Source organism: Gorilla gorilla, chromosome 6 (assembly GCF_029281585.2).
Source record: "Gorilla gorilla gorilla isolate KB3781 chromosome 6, NHGRI_mGorGor1-v2.1_pri, whole genome shotgun sequence".
In the NCBI taxonomy this organism is placed as follows: Eukaryota; Metazoa; Chordata; class Mammalia; order Primates; family Hominidae; genus Gorilla; species Gorilla gorilla.
Window position 1 is genome coordinate 100,905,350 of NC_073230.2, and position 26,840 is coordinate 100,932,189.

Below are 26,840 nucleotides of genomic sequence, written 5' to 3' on the forward strand. Positions count from 1 at the left end.
GAAAAGTCAGCCAACTCCTTATAAACTACAATGTCAAGAATGAGACTAATTAGTGGGGTGTAGTGGCACACGCCTGTAATCCCAACTACTCAGGAGGCTGAGGCATGAGAATCTTTTGTACCTGGGAGGCAGAGGTTGCAGTGAGCCAAGATTACGCAACTGCACTCCGGCCTGGGTGATAGGGCGAGACTGTCTCAAAATAAAACAAAAAATTTAAAAAAGGAAAAGTTTTACATAAAAAGAAAATTTAAAAAGAATGGAACTAAAAGTAGTCTAAGGTAAGGATCTTTGATAGTAGGGAAGAAGTTACTGGTTTTTAACCATATTTACATCCTGAAAATACATATTCCTTCTAAGAACAGGCAAACTGTGTTTATTTTTAGTTTAATAGTTTAATATTCTAGTATAATTTATTTATTTATTTTTGAGACGGAGTCTCACTGTCACCCAGGCTGGAGTGCAGTGGTGCAATCTTGGCTCACTGCAACCTCTGCCTCCTGGGTTTCAAGTGATTCTTCTGCCTCATCCTCCCGAGTAGCTGGGATTACAGGCGTGCAACCACCACACCCGGCTAATTTTTTATTTTTTTAGTAGAGACGGGGTTTTGCCATGTTGGCTAGGCTGGTCTCGAACTCCTGACCTCAGGTGATCCACCTGCCTCAGCCTCCCAAAGTGCTGGGATTACAGGCATGAGCCACCACCCCTGGCCTTCTAGTAGAATTTAAAACTTAGGTTGATAAAACTAATTACCTTTTCTTTTTAGGTGTGTCCTTTTCATATTCCACAAAGTCAAAAACTAACTTAGATACAATATCATCAACAACTTGATACTGGTTACTCTGTGCAAAGTTTCTGTGTTGCTCACTTAGAAGGTGCTAAAACAAAATTAAAAACATGTATCAAAAAATTGTATTTTAAAATCAAGAGATGCCTTTTTAATTAAGGTTTTCTAACATTCTCATGCCCCTAAAATTAGTTTTCCAATAACTACTCCAAAGATAATACCCTTTACTAGACTTCAAAAGACATTTAAAATAAAATAAAAGTCACTTTTGAGAAGCCAGTAAAACTACTTTGGTTTTTAGTCTTCAGTGAGAAAAGACAAGTACTAATTTGTAGTTACAATGGAACTGAAAAGAATGAGCTATGTCAGAAAACGAAGACACAGATCGGGTGCAGTGGCTCATGCCTGTAATCCCAGCACTCTGGGAGGCCGAGGTGGGCAGATCACCTGAGGTCAGGAGTTTGAGACCAGCTTGGCCAACATGGTGAAACCGTCTCTACTAAAAATACAAAAAATCGGCTGGGCGTGGTGGCACATGCCTGTAGTCCCAGATACTTGGGAGGCTGAGGCAGAAGAATCACTTGAACCCAGGAGGTGGAGGCTGCAGTGAGCGGAGATGGCACCACTGTACTCAAGCCTGGGCAACAGAGCAAGACTTCGTCTCAAAAAAAAAAAAAAAAAAAAGGATACAGAGAGAGAGACAACAGTAACATTTTGGAAAACACATTTCCCTCTATTACTTTGTCTTTATGCAATTATCACTAAATAAGGCAGAGTTTATAGAATAATAAATGAATGAAATATAAGTTAACATAAAAGAATCCAGAAAGTAGATTAAACACATGAACCACATTAAATGCTGTGAAGTACTAAAAAAGCCAAGATTCATAACTGAAGAACACATTTGGGAATGAACAAAACAAATGATCTCAATTACCCAGTGCTCATAACAGAGTATACAGAAGTTATTCTCATTCTTAAGAGCAGTCAAAACCACTGGGCGCAGTGGCTTATGCCTGTAGTCCTAGCACTTTGGGGAGCCAAGGAGGGCGGATCACCTGAGGTCAGGAGTTCGAGACCTCCTGGCCAACACGGTGAAATCCCGTCTCTACTAAAAGTACAACAATTAGCCAGGCGTGGTGGCGCATGCCTGTAGTCCCAACTACCAGAGAGGCTGAGGCAGTAGAATCTCTGGAACTCGGGAGATGGAGGTTACAGTGAGCTGAGATTGCACCACTGCACTCCAGCATGGGTGACAGAGCGAGACTCCATCTCAAATAAAAAAAACAAAAAACAAAAGAAAAAGAGTGGTCAAAACCAAAAGTAAACAAGTTCACAACAAAGTGAGATAAAATTCACAGGAAACAAAGTTCCTTGTGAATAGGTGGAATCTTCAGCCTAACTTTATTATTTGTCTGTCAGCTGATCAGGGAGGGAATTGTACTTAGAAGCTTCCTCTAGATGACCATTAAAGAACCTAATTTCTATTTCCCTAGTTTCATGCAATTACATTTTGATGATTTTATTACATTTCTAAAAACTAGCATCCTGGAATATACATGTATTCCTTCATTACTTGCAAACTTTACCATATACAAATTATATATGCCCAGTAATAAAAATAAGAATTATCAAAATTTAAAAGGAAACATCAAATCTTGTAAGCTCAGATTCACTCTGTTAATGTCCTGGGAAGGAAAAATTTCTAACTTTTATTTAGTTCCCCTCTAATTTCCATTAAGTTCTTCTTACTCATCCTTATAAGTCTTAATTTAAAGCGTCACTTGTGTTCAGTTGGGCCTTTTGAGACCCTCATTCTAGGTTAAATAACCTCATTATTTATTCCCATTGCACTTCATACTTTACTTTTGTGAAACTCATCACACTTGCAAATACATATTTTGTATCTATCTACACTGCCAGACCATAAGGTGCATAAGGGTAGGGATGTCCGCCTTATCTGTTGCTTTCTCCCCAGTACTCAAAAATATTTGTTAATTAATCCCTTGATACAAGTGGAATTGAATCATTATGAAACCTAACATTCAAAAAAAAATTTCTTTACTTAGCAACTAAGAAACATATAAATGAAAACTGTAAAAACATGACCTTAAATTTCAATCCCAACCTCTAATCTCAACATCTGCTTTCACTAATTTTCTTCTTTGTGGCAACCACTGAACAATTTTTTCATTTTTTAGCCTCGACATTTTCTGAGAACCAAATTAAGCATCCATTCCAGATTATTTTGTTGCTACACCAGCAAAGTAAAACTTCAGGACCAATCTGTAATTTTAATTTTCAAAATTATTTTCAGGAAGGGGAAATATTTCTGAGATACTTTAGCTTCTGATTAAAAGCAATTTTAGACTAATCATAGTTTTCTTGTTTATTACATAAAAACAAAAAAACTGACACAAAACACTAATATATTTTGGTTTATAAAACAAACTTCAATTCAGAGTCTGAAGACAGATATGTTCCAGTATTATTCTTTCCCCTTAACTTTCCCACCATCTTCTACCAAAACCGAACCAAACACCAAAACAAACCTATCTATTACGTAAAAAATTATTCAAATAACAGCTAACAATAAGCACTTACTATGTGCCAAACACTGTCCAAGCTCACACAGCCAGGGAGCCAGGATTCAAACCTGGCAGCCTGAATCCATAGCTCTTGCTCATCAGTTTACAAACTATAATAGTTCCCCCATTTTCATCCTATATACCCTTTGCAACTCTCCCATTTCTTTCTGCTACCTCAATGGTCTTTACTTCTTTCAACTCTTCTCTTCCCGTTATAAATAATAAGCCCACTTTTTAACTGCTAAGGTTCAAAATACTATAGTAACCCTTGACTACCATTTTCCCTCACTTGCAACATCCAATCCATTGGCAAATCCTCTTGGTCCCCCCTTTAAAACAAATCCACAATCTGACCATGTTTCAGCACTTCTACTACCACTTAGTCCTGACTACCAATATCTATTCCTTGGTCCCATCAATCATTTTAAATTGGGACCTTTGCACTTACTTATCTCAATATCCAGGTCTCATTACTTCATTTCTCTCAGGTCTCTACTCAAATGTCACCTTATCAGTTATGTGTTCCTTGTCTAGGCTAAATAGCAACATCCCCATTCCTATGTTCTATTTTTTCATAGCACTGATCTAATATTCTCTCCATATATTTTTATTCTTCTTTTATCCTGTGGTTACCTATCTCCACCCCATCCCACCCCTACCCTACAGAATATAATCTTCACAACGGTAAAAAATTAAGTCTGTTTTGTTCAATGCTGTTTGCCCAGAGTAGTGATCAGTATGTAGTAGACGCTCAGTATTTGCTGAATAAAAATTCATTTTCAATACTCATTTCCTCCCTTGAGTTCTTAAAATGTAAAATATCTGCATCAGAATAACAAGCTAAAATTTAAAACACAAGTATTACAGTTTTCGAAACAAGCCCCCAAAATATAAAATCACATTTACAGTTTCTAGATCTTCATATTTCTGCAAGCAACATTCACAATATCCTTTTTTCTTCTTCTCTTTCAACTGGAGTTGAATTGAGGTTCCACCATACTTATCGCCATCTGTTTGGATTCTGATGACAGACATACATGGTAAAGAATTAACTGCTGAACCTAAGGAATAACTTTTAATATTTATTGTCCTAAACTATCACACACAATCTGCATAATTTGCAGAGACTTGTATCAGCAAGTACTTTTAATCATATTTCTTTATACTATATTGAGAAGCAAACTAAAGATTTAATGAATATTCTGGAGAATATTTCAGATCATTCAAGATAAACTACTCATTTTCATTATTTACAAATATTTTAAGGCCCTCTCCACCTCCATCTAAACAGATTCAGACTTATAAAAGTAATCAGAATAGTAATTACAAACACAAATAACCATTATGGCATAAACGAAACTATTTCAAATCTTTACAAAGAAAAATTGAGATGAAATTCTGAATATTCCTTCTAAAAGTAAAGATTCAAACCAACCTTAGTTTAACCTGAGTTTGCTTTTGCATACTAGATGGCTTGTCTACATCAAATGGACTGCAGGGCTTCTGAATAGAATAATTTATAAAAGGCATATTGGTCAGCTGAAGATAAAATGGCCTATAAAGTCTAGAAGAATAAAAAGACAAATACATGAGCTTCTTTATGATTAAAGAAAAAAGGTTTAAAGTTTTGTATTTCAAAATCATATAATTAAGCTGGAATCTGAAATAACAAATTTAGGCTTTCCTTCAAAAAATCAATTTCAGGCCTAACAATTTTTAACATTTAAACATTTTTTAAATTGTGGTAAAATACACATAAAATTTATTACCTTAACCATTTTAAGTGTACAATTCAGTCGCATTAAGTATTCACAATGCTGTGGTACCATCACTGCTACCGTCCATCTTTTGTAAGATGACGTATTTTCATCTTGCAAAAACTGAAACTCTATACCCATCAAACAGTAACTTCCCAAATATCCTTTCTCCATATCCCCTGACAACCACCATTCTACTTCTTGTTATCAGTTTGACTAACGTAGGTGCTTCAGGAGTGGAATCATGCAGTATTTTTTGTCTTATTTCACTTAGCATAACGTCTTAAAGGTTTATCCATGTTGCATGTGTCAGAATTTCATTCCTTTTAAAGGCTGAGTAATATTCCATTGAGTGTGTGTACACACATCTTGCATATTGTTTATCCATTAATTTGCTGATGGACTTGGATTACTTTCACTTTTTGGCTGCTTAATAGTAGCCATCCTAAATAATGTAAAGTGGTATCTCACTGTGGTTTAGATTTGCAATTCCCTCATGATTAGTAATGTTGAGCATCTTTTCATATGCTTATTGGCTATTTGTGTATCACCTCTGGAAAAATGTCTGTTCAGTGCTTTGCCCATTTTTAAAATTGGGTTGTTTTGTTGTTGACTTGTAATTCTTTATATATTCTGGATATTAACACTTACTAGATATATGACTTGTTCAACCTGAGAAAGCTGAAAAAAAGAAATAGATACATGACTTGCAGTATCTTCTTCCATCCTTTGGGTTGCCTTTTTACTGTTATATCCCTTTAGGCACAGAAATTTATATTTTTGATATGGTCCAATTTAATTATTTTATCTTTTGTAATCTGTGTTTTTGGTGTCATGTCCAGGAAAGCACTGCAAATCCAATGTCATGAAGCTTTTCTCCTGTGTTCTCTCCAAGAGTTTTACCATTTTAGGTCTTTGGTCCATTTTGAGTTAATTTTTGAACATGATGTGAGGTAGGAGTCTAATGCCATTCTTTTGCATGTGTATATCTAGTTTTCTCAACACTGTTAAAAAAGACTGTCCTTTCTCCATTAAATTATCTTCATACCCTTGTTGAAAATCATTTGGCCATATGTGTGATGGTTTATTTCTAGGCTCTCTATTCTATTCCATTGGTTTATATGTCTTTATTCCAATGCCAAATTGTTCTGATTTCTGTAGCATTACAGTAAGTTTTGAAATCAGAAAGTGTGAGACCTCTTACTTTGTTGTTCTTTTTTTTTTTTTTTTTTTTTGAGACGGAGTCTTGCTCTGTCCCCCAGGCTGAAGTGTAGTGGTGTGATCTCGGCTCACTGCAAGCTCTGCCTCCCGGGTTCACGCCATTCTCCTGCCTCAGCCTGAGTAGCTGGGACTACAGGTGCCTGCCACCAGGCCTGGCTAATTTTTTGTATTTTTAGTAGAGACAGGGTTTCACCGTATTAGCCAGGATGGTCTCCATCTCCTGAACTCGTGATCTGCCTGCCTCGGCCTCCCAAAGTGCTAGGATTACAGGAGTGAGCCACCGCGCCTGGCCTTTGTTGTTATTTTTAATGATTGTCTTGGGTTTCCTGCATCTGTTACAATTCTGTATGAATTCTAGGATACGTTTTTACTATTTCTGCAAAAAACATCATTGGGATTTTGATAGGGATTGCACTGAATCTGTAGATCACTTTGGGTGGTATTAACATTTTAACAATATTATGTCTTCCAATTCATGAACATGGGATGTCCTTTCGTATACTAGTGTCTTTTCTAGGCCTCCTTTTGAATTGCACTTTTTTCTTCACAGCAACACATTTCATAAAAAGCAGTTTTCAATACACTTTTGTCGCCTCAGTGTGAGTACCCAAGAGAATTAACCACAGATGTCTAAATGAATAAGTGGAAAGAAAAAAGAAAGTAATCTAATTCTCTCATGGCAGGCCTATTTATATCTGTGGTCTTCATTAAGATTATCCCACATGGCTGGGCGCAGTGGCTCACGCCTGTAATCCCCACACTTTGGGAGGCTGAGGCAGGCAGATCACTTGAGGTTAAGAGTTACAGACTAGCCTGGCCAACATGGTGAAACCCCATCTCTACTAAAAATACAAACATCAGCTGGGCATGGTGGCGTAGACCCATAATCCCAGCTACTTGGGAGGCTGAGGCAGGAGAATTGCTTGAACCGGGGGTGGGGTGGACATTGCAGTGAGCCGAGATCGTGCCACTGCACTCTAGCCTGGGTAACAGAGCAAGACTCCATCTCAAAAAATCAAAACAAACAACAACAACAACAACAAGACTATCCCACAATACTTCAGAATTTTGGAAATCAACCATGTTAGATGTTATACTTAGATTTTCTGTTTCTAAATAGCATCTAATAATTTCTTTTTCGCAAATGAAGGCATAATCTTTCAGTAGTTCTAAATCATTTGGTACTGCATTTAGCCAGAGAATAATTTAAACACTAAAAAAACGGTGTCATCATTTTTCTAAACCAGCTATTTCAGGAATATCTACAACATACTGAAACTAAATTCAGTCCTTGAGCACAAATGAATTAATGCTACTTTCGTTAACTTGTGCCGCATGCACATTAGTATAATATAAATCAAACACAAAGGAACCTAACAGTACTAATCGAGCTAGCCTAATCAGTTAGGTGATTTTCCTCTTTAGTATTGCACTTAAATCATACAGATTGGACTTAAATACTTACTGGCTCATATCTTCCACCTTTACAAAAGGCTTTTTGAGTCTTCCTGCTTGAGAACATAGAAAACATATTAGATACTTGCAAATCCAGGATTCTTTTTTTTTTTTTTAATAAAACTACTGTGGCAAAACAAAACCCTCCAAACAAAAAACTATGTATCCACTTTAAAGTTTTAAGCCTCAGATGAGGTACTTCCATTATCACCTCATTTCCAAAAATAACAGAAGCTCTCTCCTATATTCTGAGATTCTTAAACTAAATGGAACCCTCAAATTAACAGGATTCAGGAAGGTCATAAATTAGAACAGGAGAAAAACTACACTATTGTCTTCACTAACCTCAAACTGAAATTTAGCATTTCCTTCAATTATAAATGTAACAAATCACAGTATTCGCAGTACCTGCGACTTTGATGCTAATAGAAACAGCACATATTTTCATCAGTTATGAACTGCTTGAGCAGATATCTCAAAGCATTGTTTACGCTTATCAATTCAAAATGACAGTGGCAATTAGATTCACTGCTAGAATCTGTTCTGTGTAATAAAAAGCAAGTTATCACTATTTCATAATTAAAAACTATTTTGGTAACTACATTTTAATATAATTCATTTTCTTGGTAGACTAATGATTTTTAAAGGAAACGTTTTAAAAAAAACATCATTCTGAAAATGCGGTCCACAGGCTTCACCAAACTTCACCAAGGATCTATGTTCTATAAAGACGAAGAAAGCCTTGAATAAATCATTTAGAGGGTGGGTTATATGATTTTAGAAGATCTTTTATGATTTTTCAAATGCAAACCAAATACACTTAAAGATCACAAAATACTTACTTCTTGTTTTTTGTGCACCACTACCAACTCTTTTGCCCTAAAAAAAAAATATATAGTGAAAAGATTGGCTTTGAAAGTACAGTTAAAACAGCAACTGCAATTGCTCAGTATCTTCAAGATAAAAAAAATCATGCAGAAAAGTGCTATATCAAAGAAGGATTATTCTTTGTTAAAAAAAACTATTGTTTTTAAATGTTTTACAATACACTCAGCAAGTACCTTGCATTCTAGCTATAATTGATTTTGACCTCATAAAAAGAAAACCAATAATGAAAAGGTATTTAATGAAATTTTTTTAAAAGTCATGTTATTTTTATGCCCTTATTCAGCAAAATCTTTGTATTAAATTGAATAAAGAAATTAGTCAACATTTATTAGTCCGTCAATTTAGGCAAAGATTCAATATGTTAAAGATGGATAATCAACTCCACTGATTACAACTAGAAACTCTGGACAACACTGAATAAGCAACTACCTGAAGAATGAAAAGTAAAATAAGCAGGCAGATTGTGGAAGGAAGTCAAAACTGGAACCTTCAGTCATGGAGTTAGCAGCAGTGGCAGAGCCAGCAGCTAAAACTCCTATCTTTCTGGCAGGAAGAACCAGGAATGAGGTTCAAGTGGCCAAAAATACCAAGAGAATCCCTGTATTATTTTCTTTTCTCCCACAGTTCTGCCCTGAGGGTGGGTCCCAATTAGGAGGCTGAGATTGTAAAGGTAGTACAAGCTTAAGCTAACATTGAGAAACCCTCACTTTCTGACTAGAAGACCTGGGAAAGAGGCCACTGCAAGCTGGAGATTGATCCATGAAAAGAGCAAGTTAGAGAAAGGGATCCCTAATTCCCTATATAAATCCATGCAAGTGCAGGGCTTACCTCCAAGTTGCACATGCTAAGGACAGACCCAACGCAGCATAGCAAGGGCTTTGAAAATTGAAACTGAGATTAGATCCACCCCACCCACAACAACCAAGACAGAACAGTCTGAACAAAACTGGGATGACTGTCTGCTAAAACAATGGCAGAAACAAAATCAGCATTCTACAGACTATCAGGATATAGGGCCTACACAACATTTAGAATGTCCAGTATACAGTCAAAACTTAAATTTCACATGTAAACCACCAGAAAAACATTATCAATTTTTGAGAGAAAAGGACAATCAGATGCCAACCCCAACATGTTCCTGATATTGTAATTATTAGAAAAAGTAAAGGTAAACACACTTAAGATGAATGGAAAGAGACAAATTCTCAGCAGAAAAACTACAAATAAGAACCAAACAAAAATAATAGGACTGAAAAATATACTATCTGAGTGATAGTATTCACTGGATAGGCTCAATAGCAGAACATGGATGACACAATTAAGTATTAGTGAACTTCAAGACAAATGAATAGAAATCTCCAATTGGAAGAAAAGAGGAAACAAAAAAGACTAAGAAAAAAAGGAAAAGAGCCACAGCGATCTGTGGAATAACATCAAGATGTCTAACTTTATTGTCAACTGGAATGGTGGAAAAAGAGGGGAGAGACTAGTGAAGAAAAAAAATTAACAAAATAATAGCTGAAAACTTTCCAAACATAAATTTACACAAATCAATAAGCTCAGTAAACCAAGTGTAGGCACAATCGAACTTCTGAAACCAAAGATAAAGAAAAAAATCTTAAAAGCAGCCAGAGAAAAATGATACAGTAGATATAAATGAATACCAATTTGAGTAACTGCAGATTTCTTGTCAGAATCCATGGAGACCAGAAGACAGTTTTAGGACAAGAGTAAGGTGCTGAGACAAAGAACTCTCAATTCATGATTCTTTTTCCAGTAAAGATATGATCACATGAAGGATATCTAAGAGAATTCCTTGTGCCACCAGATTTGCTCTAAAACATGCTAAAGTAAGTCCTTCAGGCTAAAGGGATATATCCGAAGAAAACCTGTAATTTCAGGAAGGAAGAGTAATGGAAAGGTTAACATCTGGGTTAATAGGACTATTTTCCTCCTGTCGCTTTCTTTAAAACGCAACTTTTTTTTTTCTTTTTTTTCCCCGAGACAGGGTCTTGCTCTGTCGCAAGCAGTGGCATGATCTTGCCTCTCTGCAACCTCCGCCTCTTGGGCTAAGGCCATCATGCCACCTCAGCCTCCTAAGCAGGTGGGACTACAGGCGCATGCCACCATGCCTGGCTAATTTATATATATATTTTTTGTAGAGATGGGGTTTCACCATGTTGCCCAGGCTGGTCTCGAACTTCTGAGCTAAAGTGATCCACCCACCTTGGCCTCCCAAAGTGCTGGGATGACAGGTGTGAGCCACCAGGCCCAGCCCTAAAATACGACTTTTTCAAGCAAAAAGTTTAACATTGTCTGGTGACATTTTCATTATAAGAAGATGTACTAAACATTATGGCATAAAGGTTGGTGGGGAAGGTAAAAGGGCTTGAATATTTTAAGGCTTCTACATTTTATTTGAAGAAGATAAATATTAATTCAAGATAGATTGCGAAAGGTCACACATGTATATCGTAAATCCTATAGCAACCACTAAAATAAAACAACAAAAATGAAGAGAGTTAAAAAGCTGGCAGATCAATCTGAAAGAAGGCAGTAAAGGGGGAAACAGAAAATACAGAGGGCATCAGCAGAAAACTAACAGTAAGATGGTAGACCTAAATACAAGATCAATAATTACATTAAGTATAAATCACTTAAACTACCAATTAAAAGACAGATTGCCAAATTTGATGAAAAAGACAACATCTGCAAGAAGTCCATTTTAAATATATAGATATGTTAAATGCAAAAGACTGCAAAAAGTACTATGTAAATACTAATAAAAATAAAGCCAGAATGGTCTACATCAGAGAGCAGACTTCGGAATAAGAATTAACAGGGACAGAAGAGAGAGCATTACAGAGGCTAGAAGGGTCAATTCACCAGGAAGACATAAGAATATTAAATGTGTACATATCCAACAACAGGCTTCAAAATGACTCAAAACTGTACTAGAACTAAAAGGAAAACTAGACAAATCCACAATTTTACTTGGTAATTTCAATATCCCTCTCTCTCAGTAGTGGACAGAACAAGGCCTGAGCAACATTTCTATATCCTGGATACAGAAAACATGAGCAACGCTATCGCTCAAGTTGATCTAACTGACTTGTAAACAATACTGTACCCAACCACAGCAGAATATACATTTTCTTCAACTGCACATGGAATGTTACCAAGATAGACTATATTCTGGGTAACTCTGATAAATTTTTTAAAACTAAAATAATAAAAAGCATGTTATATGGCCATAACAGAATTAAAATAGAAATCAGTAAACAGAAAGATAGCTGAAAAATTCCTATTTGAAAACAAATGATAAAAATAACCCCACAGGACAATGAGTAAGTCACAAGAGAAATTTAAAAATACTTTTAATTGAATAAAGATGAAAATCCAACCTATCAGCAACAGGAACTCTCATTCATTGCTGGTGGGAATACGAAATGGCACAACTACTTTGGAAGACAGTTTGGCATATTATAACAAAACTAAACCTAGTCTTACTATGTGAAGCAGCAATCATACTCTTTGGTTATTTAACCAAATGAGTTGACAATATGTCCACAAAAAACCCCTGCACGTGGATATTTACATTAGCTTTATGCATAACTGCCAGAACTTGGAAGCAACCAAGATGTCCTTTAGTAGGTAAATGGATAAACTGTGGTGCATATAGAAAATGAAATATTACTCAGATTTTAAAAAGAGCTGTCAAGCCATGAAAAGACATGGAGGAACCATAAATAAGCATTACCAAGTGAAAGAAGCCAATCAAAAAAGGAAACACACTGTATGATTCCAACTATATGACACTGTGGAAAAGGCAAAACCATGGTGAATGTAAAAGCATCAGGAGTTATCTGGGGTTTAAGGGAATGGGGGGATAAACATGGAAGATTTGGCCGGGCGCGGTGGCTCACGCCTGTAATCCCAGCACTTTGGGAGGCCGAGGTGGGCGGATCACGAGGTCAGGAGATCGAGACCACGGTGAAACCCCATCTCTACTAAAAATACAAAAAAATTAGCCGGGCGCAGTGGCGGGCGCCTGTAGTCCCAGTTACTCGGCAGGCTGAGGCAGGAGAATGGCGTGAACCCGGGAGGCGGAGCTTGCAGTGAGCCGAGATTGCACCACTGCACTCCAGCCTGGGCAACAGAGTGAGACTCCGTCTCAAAAAAAAAAAAAAAAAAAAAAAACACGGAAGATTTTTAGGGCAGTGGAACCATTCTGTACGATACTATAATGATGGACACACGTCATAATCATACTTGCCAAAACTCATAGAATGTACAACACTAACAGTGAGCCAAAATGTGAACTATGAACTTTGGATGATAATGATGTGTCAATGTTAAGTTCATCGATTACAACAAATGTACCACTCTGGTGTGGGATGTTAGGACAAGGAGTATGTAAAACATCTCTGTACCTTTCATTCGATTTTACTGGGAACCAAAAACTTCTCTAAAAAAATAAAGTCTATTGATAAAATATCCAGTGTAAAATGTGTGGGATGCAGCTAAAGGAAAGCTTAAAGAAAATTTATAGCATTAAAATAAAAGAAAGGTCTCAAATCAATGATTCAAGCTTTTTACCTAAGAAACTACAAATAGAAATATAAACCCAAAATAGGCAGAAGAAAAGAAATAAGAGCAGAAATCAATAAAACTGAAAACAGAAAACCACACACACACAAAATCAATGCCACTAAAGGCAGTTTCCTTGAAAATATTAATAACTGGTAAAACTCTAGCCAGATTGACTAAGAAAAAAAGAAATAGACACAAAATAGCATTATCAGGAATGGAAGAGGGGACATTATTACAGTTCCCATAGACATTACAAAGTTAATAAGGGAGTATTAGAAACAACTCTTTGCCCATCAATTTGACAACCAAGACACAATGGACAAATTCCTTGAAAAACAGACTACCAACATGCACTGAAGAGAAAATAACCTGAATTATCCGATATCTAATGAATAAACTGAATTCATAGTTAAGAATCTTCTAACAAAGAAAAATGTCAGGGCTAGATAGCCTTGCTAGTAAATTCTACCAAACATTTAAAGAAATAAAAACAATTCTATAAAAACTTCTCTGGAAAATAGAAACAGGAACACATATCAGTGTGTTCTGAAAATAGGATTAAACATTCCACTAAAACCAGACAAAGACATCAAAGAAAAAGACCAATATTCCTCCTGCACATGTATGTAAAAAATTCGACAAAATAAGTTTTGAGTAAACTGGAAAAAAAAAAAAAAAAAGAAAAGCCCAAACCTCAAAGCACTTTAAATAAAGCAATGAGTAAAATACATTTATCCAATTACCATATTTTAAATAAGATACATACTAACAAGAACATTTATGAGAACCTAATAAACATTTTGAAATTTATACATGTCCATTCAAGACTCTTAAATGTAATTTCACTAATTTTGTTTTAGTACTTGGCAAACTAAAAATTTTCCAGAAACATTCCTTTCTTATATACCAAAATAAAAATTTCCAGTATGAGTATCAATTCAACCAGATATAGATTCTGGACTATCACGATATTTGGTATTATTATCATTTTTATTTTAGAAGAAAGATTAAGATCTGTTTCATAGCTATTTTTTCTTCGTTTTATGAGGGCTCCTACTGCATGGCACATAGCAGGCATTTAATATTTGTTACTACTGAAGGAATGATGAGGACTAAACTTGGTCTTTATGATGTTAATAATCTAGTAAATACTAGACTCAAGACACTGACTAGGCACTGAAACCAATTAAGTATCTTTCAAATCTTCCCCTCCCCTTTGTTATTGCCTTAAGCCAGGCCTTGAACATTTCTCAGGATCACTGACATAACATCCCAGAATGCTATCTATCCATCCATCCATTTATTTATTTATTTTGAGATGGAGTCTCACTCTGTCACCCAGGCTGGACTGCAGTGGGGGTGATCCCGGCTCACTGCTACCTCTGCCTGCCAGCTTCAAGTGATTCTCCTCTATCAGCCTTCCAAGTAGCTGGGATTACAGGCATGCACCACCACACCGGGCATTTTTGTATTTTTAGTAGAGATGGGGGTTTCACCATGTTGGTCATGCTGGTATCCTGACCTCGTGTGATCTGTCCACCTTGGCCTCCCAAAGTGCTGGGATTAGAGGCATAAGCCACCATGCTTAGCCCCCAGAATGCTTTTTAAACTGCAAACTGTGACCTATCAGTAGGCTATAAAGTCAATTCAGAGTTGTGATCAATATTTTTAAGAAATGAAAATACCATAGAAATATTAATATCCACCACATTAAGGAAGGTAACTATTGTTCTATGAAACTTATTTCAGATATATATACACATATACATGAAGACAGACATAATTTGTGTATTCAGAGTCCATAAATGTCCTTATGAGTTTACATTTTTTTAAACATTTACTTCTATATACAATCCAAACAATCTGCTAAGTGTGGTAGAGGTAATTTATATGCCATTTAGCAAAGTCCAATACAGGAATATCCACTTATATTTTGTGAAAATTTGGAAATAGTCATTTAAATTTTTAACCCATACCTATTATCTAATCCTTGTAATTCCTCATCCAAAGTTCTCAGATCTCTACTTTTATATTTCCCATTCACTTTCAACCTACAAGGTATAAAACTTCTGACCAGTTTTCCAAATCATTTTTACACTTTGATTGATAGTTTTATTTAAATACTACTTTGTTGCTTTCTGCAAATTATTCTTATATAAATGTGAATTTATTAAAAATGAGAAATGCATAAAAAGTTTATGCAGCCTTATATACGGCATGTATATACCAAGTGGTCATCCTATAAAATGCATTCAGTAAAAAATGAGGGCTGGGTGTGGTTGCTTACGGCTGTAATCTCAGCACTTTGGGAGGCTGAGGCGGGTGGATAGCTTGAGCTCAGGAGTTCGAGACCAGCCTGGGCAACATGGCGAAACCCCGTCTCTACAAAAAATACAAAAACTAGCCAGGTACTGTGGCTCATGCCTGTAGTCCCAGCTACTTGGGAGGCTGAGGCGGGAGGATCGCTTGAGCCCGGGAGGAGGAGGTTGCAGTGAGCTGAGATGGCACCATTGTACTCCAGCCTGGGTGACAGAGGGGGAGGTCCTGCCTCAAAAAAAAAAAAAAAAAAAAAAAAAAAAAAAAATTGTTCAAGAGTTCAAAAGCCATTTTTCAGTCTTGCCAAATAATTCATTCTTTATTGTCAACCAGAAGATCTTTCCAAAATGACTATCCAATCAGGTTACTCTATTTATAATCTTTCCATAATTTTCCAAACTCTCCAAGATAAAATCTAACTCCTTTATATAGTGCAAGGTACTTTATAATCTTAACATGCTGGTTTTTCCAGCTTTATCTTTTGTCACTGGCACACTCAAAGATCAGGCTGTATTATGCTACACAAGATTTCTAAAATATGCCATCCTACTATGGCTTCATGTCTTTATATACACTCTTATCAGTTTATTATTTTTAGATCCCTGTCATTTAAATATGGAACAAAGGAAAAGTAGGCCACAAAAGAATGGTCTGAGAAATATGAAGAGACCAGTAGAAAGCTAAGAGATGAAATTTCAGAAGAGAATAGAAAAGTTTAAGGAAGAAATGGACAACAGCTGAGAGAACCAATATGACTGGGTTTAAAAAGTATCAAAATGATTTGGAAAACTGGTCAGAAGTTTTATACCTTGTAGGTTGAAAAGTGAATGGGAAGTATAAAAGTAGAGATCTGAGAACTTTGGATGAGGAATTACAAGGATTAGATAATAGGTAGGTAGGGATGTGGGATCAAGGGAGATTTTACTGTATTTGTTTTAAAGGATGGAAAAAGCCTGAAACTGTATAGATGCTTCAAAGAAGCAACAAGGAAAAGGAAAGGGACTGAAGATAATGTGAACATTAGGTTTAACAGAACGTTAACAACCAATGTGGTTGTTTAACAAGTATGTCAAGGTCAGGCCAGTTAGCTATGCTAAAACGAGATTTTGTTATACCATTTAGAGCAGTTGAAAAGGATAGTACATATTTATATTCCAAAAAGAAGTACATTACTTACATTAGGAACGTTTATACAACAGGCTGATTTTAGTGTTTTTTTCTACAGAATAAATAAAAGTACCTGTTACAAAACAGCAGTAACAAAAGGGGGCTGAGGAAGCGACCTATGCCACTATTCCAGAAACAACTTTTACCTGGTGAGTACAACCCTAAAGTTAAATGACACTCGATTTATTTGAATAACAGAAACAGGCACATCATACACAGGCTTGCCCCTAGGATATTTTCTGCTTGGGAGGAAAACTTTGCAAATACATAAATAAAAAAACCAAGCTTGGTCACTTTAAAAATTGAAAAAGAAAACATACCCCATCTCTTACTGAAGTACTTGATTTCTTGAGTAAATACAACTCTTTTTTCTTTTGTTCAATGTAGTATCTAATGTCTTTATTAAAAGAAAGAAGGTTTTAAGATTAGCAATTTTACTCTTGGAGTTAAACAGTGATATTTTCTTGTAGTTAAATTAGATAAAGAATTTACCATTATAGGTATCTCTTATGCTATGGTCTGAATGTTTGTCTCCTCTAAAACTCCTGTTGAAATTTAATCCCCAGTGTGACAGTACTTACTGAGAGATGGGACCTTTAAGAGGGAATTCATGGATTAATGGGTTATCATGGGAGTGGACCTGATATCTTTATAAAAAGAGAGAGACCTGAGCTAGCACACTCAGCCCCTCACCATGTGATACTCTGTGCTGCCTCAAGACTCTGCAGAGTCTCCACCAACAAGAAGGCCCTCACCAGATGCAGCCCTTTGACCCAGGACTTCTTCGTCTCCATAACTGTAAGAAATAAATTCCTTTTCTTTGTACATTACCCAGTTTCAGGTATTCTGTTATAAGCAATAGGAAACAGATTAAGACATCCCTGCTATCAAAATTTCACTATGTAAAGTCAGGAACCAAAGGACAGACATGGACACTTAAAACAAATATTGTCAAAAAACAATTATAAAATCCTTACCATCAATATGAAGAATTTTTACTCCCCATGACAAGGCATTTGATAATATACTATTTGAAGGAATAAAATCCTGTAAAAAAAAAAAAAGTTTTATGGTTGTTCTAGGAAATTATTTAAGATGAGCTAAATTTTAATAAAAATTCAATTATTTGAAGCTTAATGTCACTAAGGCAGTTATTTGTAACAGACCCTATAGAGTTACAATAGCTAGAACATCAAGATTTTCTATAGAATTCCTAAAATCAATCCCACTTTATACCCACGTGCTCGGTAATTTAATGAAAACTATAAGGCAAGTTTTAACTTTCCAGTACTATTTTAAAAGGCCACAAGATGGGGATGTTTCTACATGAAAAGTAAGTTCTTTACTTTGTAAAATAAAATATATGCTGAGATTCAGGCTTTTGCCTAAAAATGTGGAAAGGAAAATTTCAAGAATATCTGTAATTTCCAGTTGAGTTTTTAATAACAAAATGTACAATGTGAATCTTTATAGTTCCTACTTACATGGTCCTTGATAGCTTTTTCAACTAATAATTTTCCTCTGCTTAAACACACCTATAAAAAGACCAGAAAAATTTAAAACATAGTGCTTAACTGGAGAACAGGTTAAAAAGGTAAAGCAGCTAAGAAAAGAGAACTTTTGGGTCTCATATTAAAAAGTTTCTCTTTTTTGGGTGACCTCTTTGGTTTTGTAGTAAATTCTATTCAACATGAAAAATAAAATAGCTAGGTTTCACTGGAATTCTTTATAATTAATTGGCTTACATTTTAGTTCCTATTAAATCAGAGATTTAAGAAAAATAATAAATTTTATATACTGTTTTCACATGTTATTTCACCTTTTTTTTTTTTTTGGAGACAAAGTCTCGCTGTGTCGCCCAAGCTAGAGTGCAGTGGTGTGATCTCAGCTCACTGCAACCTCTGCCTCCCGGGTTCAAGCGATTCTCCTGCCCCAGCCTCCCAAGTAGCTGGGACTACAGGCACGCACCATCATGCCTGGCTAATTTTTGTGTTTTTTTTAAGTGGAGATGGGGTTTCACTATGATGGCCAGGCTGGTCTTGAACTCCTGACCTCGTGATTCGCCCACCTCAGCCTCCCAAAGTGCTGGGATTACAGGCGTGAGCCACCGCACCCAGCTGTTACTTCACTTTTTAAATAAAGTACTAGGAAAACTCGTTGAAATGCCATAACCAACAATTATTTTGGAATCGCTGGTGTATTGTCTCCTTGCTCCAAAAAAGCGTTAACTCAGAGAATGCATGGTCCTTTCTTGATCTCTTTTCCATTCTTTCTTCTATGTATTGTATATCTTTTTTCAAGTGATAGCTCCTTTCTGACTCATTTCTTCTGTTTTCTCCTCATTTTCCTTAATTTTCAAATGGCTATAATAGGTAAGTCGAGGAGAATATTGTAAAATAATAACTTAATTACACTTCAACCTAAAAACTGAGATAAACATTTTATCTCTCATTTGATCCTATCCCATCTCACACCCAATTAAATCAATTTAATTTGTCTTTCCTTGCATCTTTCAATTTACTGGCCATGGAGTGGTAGGGATGTGATTTCAATAATTCTAGAATAGGGGCTGGCAACCTTTTTATGCAAAGGACCAGACAGTACACATTTTAAGCTTTGTTGGCCATATGGTCTCTACAGCAACTATTCAATTCTGCCTAAAACACAACAACTACAGATTATACCTAAACAAACAGGTATGGCTGTGTTCCAATAAAACATTATGACAATGAAATCTGAATGTCATAAAATTTCTACTTGTCACAAAATATTCTTTTGATATTTTTACACAACTATTTGAAAATGTAAAAACCATGCTTAACCTGCAGGTTGTACAAAAAAGACAACAGACTGGATTTGGCCCATGGGCCAGAGTTTGCTGACCCCTGCTCTGAAAATTAAAAACGTTTCTATTTCTTCTTCAAAGAATGATCTGCTGTTAACTTTTTAGTTGTAAATTATTCTAAAAACTACATGCCATCCCTAAATACAAGGGTATACCTAAGCAATCAGAGTATGATTACACAAGAACTATTAGGAAAAACCACCTTCCTAAAAGACAGCAACCTTATTGAGGACTAGAGAGCCACACATAATGTGGCTTTGCAAATGTTCTACATAAGTAAACTCTACTGCCACCTTGCTATTAAAAACCAGGAGATCTTCAGGATATAGCCCTTCTGAGTCTCAAAGCATATTTAAGAGACTTACTGTGTCTGGTGACTTAAATGAACTTCCATCATGGCTGGGATGAGGTGAAGTGGTTTCTGCAGTATATGCAGATTCTGGACTTGGTACAGGAGAAATTCGACCCAAGGTTTGTGCAAATTTAGCTTCCTTCTTATTTGAAATAAGATAACTGATATCTTTGCTGAGAAATTCTTCAACTCGCTAGAAGAGAACAAAGTATTTTTATTTATAAATTTGTTTTAAGAAACACGGTCTCACTGTGTTATCCAGGCTAGAGTGCAGTGGCACAATCATAGCTCACTGCAGCCTCAACCCCCTGTTCTCAAGTGATCCTCCCGCCTTGGCCTTCTGAACAGCTGGGACTATAGGCACATGCCACCAAGGTATTTTCAACTAGGTCATAAAAACCATAAACTGTTTCATATGCCAAGCACAGTAAAAAATTTCAATTTGATGCAATTATTTCGTAAATTGGTGGTTTTTATACTGTATTTTTCTGAACCTAGAACTCTGAGGAAGTATAAGAGCTCCTATAACAGCACAACAGCAGCATGTGCTGGATCCTATTCTTAAATACTTTATATATGTTAATTAACTTAATCTATGGAACAGCCTCATGATACTATCTACATTTTCTGCAGGATAAAAAGTGAAGAGAGGTGACTTGCTTAATGTTACCCAGTAGCAAATAATATAATTTGAACATAGGCATTCTGACTCAAGCCCATGATCTAAAGCAGCAGTGTCCAATACAACTTACCAAAGCATTTGAAATGGCCTTGGTAGTGTGATTAAGCCACTGAATTTTTTGTTTCTTAAGAGATGGGGTCTTGTTATGTTGCCCAGGTTGGCCCTGAACTCCTGGGCTCAAGAGAGCCTCCTACCTCAACCTCCCAAGTACCTGAGAGTACAGGCACACACTACTGAGCCTAGCTCAAGCCACTGATTTTTAAATTTGATTTTAAAGACTTTAAATTTAATAGCCACATATCACCAATGGTTACCATAGCAGACAATACAAGTCTAAATCAATCATTATTACACCTTCCCTTGAGGCTTCAACTTACAGGATGCAGGGAACCTTTAGGCTTAAGAGTGTAAGACTGAAAAGAATTTCTTTACTAAAATGTTTGAAAACCACCGCCTAAGTATCTGAATTTACTTATAAAGACATGTACCAAAGTGAAGGTTATTAAGGATCGCCAGGGTCAGGAAAATAAAAATAGGGAGAAGTAAATACTAAGTAGAATACTAATATTATTAGAAAAATATATAGTATAAATATGTATACTATAAATACCCACTAAGCAGAAGTAAATTGTGAATCATTAATAAGCAGTAACAATTTACATCCATGAAAGACTTCTCAGAATATTTTAAATAGCTGTATCTATTTTCTATAGGATCCCACACTATAAATGACAATAAAAATGAAGTGTGTAACCGATAAGTTAACTTCATCTAAGCATTAAGCAGCATTTGCTACTGAGACCAGTGGCCTCCTTGGTTAAGTGCAAATCATTTCTTTTCTGACCAACATTCATTTTCATTGACCAGTAAACAATGTACCTACATTTATTTATTCCAGGGATTAGACTCAAATGCCTATAAGGGCCAGGCAATAATACAAACAATTCACACATCAAACACTGCCTTCATTTTCATAAATATGAGGCCCTAGTAATGTCAGAGGTTCTAATTTTTCATAAGAAACCCAATCTCCTACACACTTTGTGACAAATATAAAATTCGCCATTTTAACCATTTTTAAGTGTACAATTTAACGGCAGTAAGTACATTCACATTATGCAACCATCACTACTAAAACATTTCTATAACTTTTCCATGATCCCAAACTGAAAGTCTGTACCCATTAAACAATAACTCCTCATTCCTCATTTTTCTCAGCCCCTCATAACCTTTATTCTACTTTCCATCTCTGAAATTGGCTATTCTAGATAACTCATATAATGGAATCCTACATTTGTTCTTTTGTAACTGGCTTCCTTCACTTAGCACGTTTTTTGTGGTTCACTCATGTTGTAGCATGTATTAGAATTTCATTCCTTTTTAAAGCTGAATGATATTCTATTGTATGTATATACAACCTCTTCTTTATCTATTTACTTGTTGGACATTAAGGCTGTTCACACTTTTTAGCTATTGTGAATAATAAATATCTTTGAGACCCTGCTTTCAATTATTTTGGATGTATAGCCAGAAATGGAATTGCAAAATCATATAGTAATTCAATTTTTTACTTTTTTCAGAAACTACCCATACTATTTTGTATGGTGGCTATATCGTGTTACACTACCACTCAGAGTGCACAAGGGTTCTACTTCTTCAAATCTTTGTTAACACTTGTTATTTTTCTGGTTAACAGTAACCATCCTAACAGGTGTTAAGTGATTACTGATTGACATTTCCCTAATGATTAGTGATGTTGAACATTTTTTCATGTACTTATCTGCCATTAGTATATCTTTTCTGAGTAAATGTCTTTTCAGTTCCTCTGTCCATTTTTAAATTGGGCCATTTGTCCTTTTGTTCTTGGGTCACAGAAGTTCTTTATATAAGTATTCTGGATATTAATCCCTTAGCAGATGTACAATTTGCAAAGATTTCCTGCAATTCTGTGCGTTCTTTCACTCCTGAAAATGTCCTTTGAGGCACAAAAGTTCTTAATCCTGATGAAGTCCAATTTCATACTTTTCATTTGTTGCACATGATTTTGGTATCATATCCAAGAAATCACTGCCAAATCCAATGTCATGAAGATCTCTCCCTATATTTTCCACTAAGAGTTTCAGTTCTTACAAATAAATCTTAGATCCATTTTGAGCTCATTTACGCATATGACAGTAAAGGTCCAACTTCATTTTTCTGCATGTAGATATCCAGTTTTCCCAGCACCAGCTGTTGAAAAGATCATCTTTTCCCCCAATGAATGGTCTTGGCACCCTTCTTGAAAATCCATTAGCCATATATGCAAGGGTTTATTTCTGGGTTCTCTGTTCTACTCTATTGGTCTGTATGTCTGTTCTTATGTTAGTACCACTTATTTCCTTTGGTTTTTAATTTCTTACAGAGTTAAAACTCCTTAGAGTGAATAAAACACCCTTTGCAATCTAGCCCTAATATAATTTTGCTTGCTGCCACTTCCCCCACCTATATCCTAAGTTCAAATCCCACTGCAACATTAGTAGTTGTACAAACTGCATTGACATATATTTTAAATATGCTTTCCTCTATTTAGTATGTCTATTTGCCTTGCTAACTAAGACTTCAAGATCCAGCTCAAACTTTCTCTCTGTTGATTCCGAATGGCAGAGTTAATCATTCCTATCTCTGTGTTCTAATAGCAATTTCTACATATTTCTGTCAAAGCATTGACAACACTCTAACATAAATTATTCAGTTGTCTGAGGTTTCCACTAGACAAAGAATACCTAGAAGGTTATATTTTACTTATTTTTGTATCTCTAGGATCTAAAATAGTGCTGATATACTGGAGACAGTGGTGGAATAATTTTTGAATGAATTCCCACATGCCCAAATCTTTATCATTCTTCAAAGCCGTGTTCCAATTGTGTGTGAACAAAACCCACAATTCCTCAGCTGGAACTAATCTCTCCTTTCTCTTGACATTCTATGTTGTATTATTAACACAATTACTTGTACCAATGTCATCTCTACCTAGGTTAGAACATGAGGATGGGACGGACATAAGGATTCATTTTTTATTTTATTTTTCTTTTGAGACACAGTCTCGCTCTGTTGCCCAGGTGGAGTGCAGTGGCACAATCTTGGCTTACTGCAACCTCCACCTCCCAGGTTCAAGAGATTCTCCTGCCTCAGCCTCCCCAGTAGCTGGGATTACAAGTGTGCGCCACCATGCCCAGCTAAATTTTTGTATTTTTAGTAGAGATGGTTTTTCACCATGTTGGCCAGGCTGGTCTCAAACTCCTGACCTCAAGTGATCCGCCTAACTCAGCCTCCCAAAGTGCTAGGATTACAGGCGTGAGCCTCCGAGCCCGGCTGGATTCATTTTTGAATCTACCAAAACACAGAGTGCAGTGCACATCATACTCAAACATTTGTTGAATCAATTTTACCAGGGTCTTCAATGTATTAGATATTGTTGAATCTGTGCCATTTAAAGAGTAAACTCAAAATGTATTTTCTGATGACTCAAGGTGATCATGACGAACATCAAACCTTTTACTGTTGAAGCTAATACGCCAAGGTATCGGCCTACATTTCTGTTCCTCTCCAATTGCCTTATTTTAGCCAAAACTATTTAGACATGGACCTAACTGTGGCTGATCCCATGTCCTCCTTAGATGGTTGTGTAACACCTACTTTTCTTGCACTATTAAAGGTATTTCCCCTTTATATCAGAATCTGGGTGCTGTGCTCTCAGTGGTTAAATTTGTCAGAAGCATACTCTGCAGATAAAATGGGATATTAAGATGTTTTCACCGAGATTATAGAAACCAAAGTACGTGAAATGGTGAATTAAAAAGGCACCTAAAGTAATGATGTGAAGATAAATTAACTCATGTAGGAGATCTTTATGACAAAATCTTTTTTAGTGATAGAAACAGTAAATGTGCTGAAGACAGAAACCAGGACCTGAGGATTAAATATCATTAATTATAGAAAAGATAGTATGGGGAGATCAGAATTCAATAAATAAGACATTTTTTAGGAGAAAGTTAATAAATCAAATTCCGTTGAAAATCCACAGCTTTGGATTTTTGGGAAATCCAAAGGAAAATTTGGGAACTTACACCCTTAATATGCTCCTAACTTCACTGGTCTACTTCAATCACTTCAGGGGTAAAGACTCAGTATGTAAAACCAAAAGGTCCCTCAACTATTATGTATGGCAGAAGTAATTCAAAATTTGTTTCTTGCAATTACCTCAGGAACTGCTGTGGAGATAGAAGAAAGAAGGTGACGGGGCAAGTGGTTCTTGCTTTAGCCTCTGTACTGCTGTTTTAGCCCAAGGAGTTCCCTTTTTACAGGCTTTACACATTGGACTTCTGAATATTATTTTGTTTAAAGGGTTCTACTGATAAAAACACAAATCTAAGTATCACTGATTTAGACCATTAGACCTAGAGTTAATGGGTTGTTCATCATATTTGAGAAAGTTGTCATCAAACTGTATCAGATAGCTACTTTGAGCTACTTTTTTTTTTTTTTTTTGGAGATAAGGTCTCACTGTCACTCAGACTGGGGTACAGTGGCACAATCTTGGCTCACTGCAACCTCCGCCTCCCAGGTTCAAGCGATACTCATGCCTCGGCCTCCCGAATAGCTGGGACTACAGGCATGCACCACCATGCTTGGCTAATTTTTGTATTTTTCAGTAGACATGGAGTTTTGCCATGTTGCCCAGGCTGGTCTTGAACTCCTGGCCTCAAGTCATCTACCTGCCTTGGCCTCCCAAAGTGCTAGGATTACAGGTGTGAATTACCAGCCAGATAGCCATTTGTAGCCATTGATTGCTAGAGGAACAGAATGGTGCAGGTATTATGTTGCTGTGGGAATTAAGAAGCTAATACTGCTCTAATTGGGCCATTTACTTTCTCTGGACCTCAAGTACTTTGTTTCTAAGATGAAGGGGTATTTTTTACTCAATGTCTAAGGTCCTTAACACATTAAGATACTCTTAATAGGTGTACAGTCAATAGGGTGGCAGGCCTAGAAAACATGACCTTTAAGAATGCTGTCATATGATCATTACAATAAATACAACTATTAGAAGCATGTGACAGTGTTTTAGTTTAACAAAATGAATAGTAAAAAAGTAGAATAACTTTTATATTAACAGTTCCAGGCAACCTGTTAGCACATGTTCTTCTGATAAGTTTCTAGTCTGGGAATCGGCTGGGCCTGGAGGGCTCATGCTTGCAATCCCAGCGCTTTAGAAGGCTGAGGTGGGCAAATCACCTGAGGTCAGAAGTCTGAGACCAGCCTGGGCAACATGGTGAAACCCTGACTCTACTAAAAATACAAAAATTACCCAGGAGTGGTGGCACATGCCTGTAATCGTAGCTACTCAGGAGACAGAGGCTGAGGCACAAGAATCACTTGAACCTGGGAGGAGGAGGTTGCAGTGAGCTGAGATCGCACCACTGCACTCCAACCTAGGCCATATAGAATGAGACTCCGTCTCAAAATAAAAATAAAAATAAATTGAAAGTTACTAGTCTGGGAATGAAAGGATCAGTTTAGACATTCAAAGACGCAGACCTTCAGAAAGTCAAAGTCCAGCATGAACCTTTTAAACAGAAAAAAATCTTAATTACCTCATTTGCCAAAATTCAGCGAATATCAACCTTAATCCTATTAAGGTCCTAGAATTTTGCCTGAGTTTTCTAATTTCCGAATCATCTAATCAGTGTATAAGGTAGGAAAGAAGGTATTCCAGATTCTTAATGTAAATTTCTTTTCCTTTAATAACATTCATTCTGTTGAAACAACATCTGTATCACTCAGGAACAATTTTAACTGTGTGGTTTGCATGGGTGTTCTGTAGTAACATTCTTAACTGTTACACTAGTCCAGACAAACTTATGTAGCTCCCCAAGATTCATAATCAAGAAATTGCTGTTATCTGGAGGACATTCCAACATTACAGTAAGCAGTCAATGAGCAGTTCCACTAGGACAGGGGAGTCTTACACTCTAAGAACTTTATACTAGACTGCTAATCAGAGAAACCTGAAAGGTCTGTCAGTCCACAAAAGGTTAAAACAAATGGTTTTTCGTTAACGATAAACAGCTGATAAAAATGTTAAGCTTGGTGGTAATAGAAGGGTTTTCCAAAATGAACAATTTAAATGATTACATAGTAGAAAGTACTAGT

The 26,840-nt window shown here is 36.2% G+C and overlaps 2 protein-coding genes across 6 annotated transcripts in view; one reads left to right on the forward strand and one right to left on the reverse strand.

Annotated features, from left to right (window-relative positions):
• The window catches only part of SLC25A40 (solute carrier family 25 member 40), a 99,652-nt gene that overhangs the window by 28,741 nt on the left and 44,071 nt on the right, over window positions 1-26,840 (forward strand). For both annotated transcript variants that reach the window (XM_055346851.2, XM_063708647.1), the window contains one exon: window positions 16,828-16,918. The gene's annotated coding sequence lies outside the window, so the exon portion shown is untranslated. The remainder of the gene's footprint in view (window positions 1-16,827; window positions 16,919-26,840) is intronic.
• Window positions 1-26,840, reverse strand: part of DBF4 (DBF4-CDC7 kinase regulatory subunit) — a 31,798-nt gene that overhangs the window by 3,194 nt on the left and 1,764 nt on the right. For 2 of the 4 annotated variants that reach the window (XM_031013220.3, XM_063708645.1), the window contains 9 exons: window positions 19,980-20,159; window positions 18,254-18,304; window positions 17,747-17,816; window positions 17,090-17,166; window positions 8,648-8,684; window positions 7,816-7,861; window positions 4,808-4,936; window positions 4,279-4,393; window positions 751-875 (listed from right to left, as the gene is read on the reverse strand). In XM_031013220.3, coding sequence (XP_030869080.1) covers window positions 751-875; window positions 4,279-4,393; window positions 4,808-4,936; window positions 7,816-7,861; window positions 8,648-8,684; window positions 17,090-17,166; window positions 17,747-17,816; window positions 18,254-18,304; window positions 19,980-20,159 — 830 coding nt within the window. Of the gene's footprint in view, window positions 1-750; window positions 876-4,278; window positions 4,394-4,807; window positions 4,937-7,815; window positions 7,862-8,647; window positions 8,685-17,089; window positions 17,167-17,746; window positions 17,817-18,253; window positions 18,305-19,009; window positions 19,014-19,979; window positions 20,160-26,840 lie in introns of those variants that run through there. The other 2 variants (XM_031013221.3, XM_055346844.1) reach the window with 2 other exon arrangements.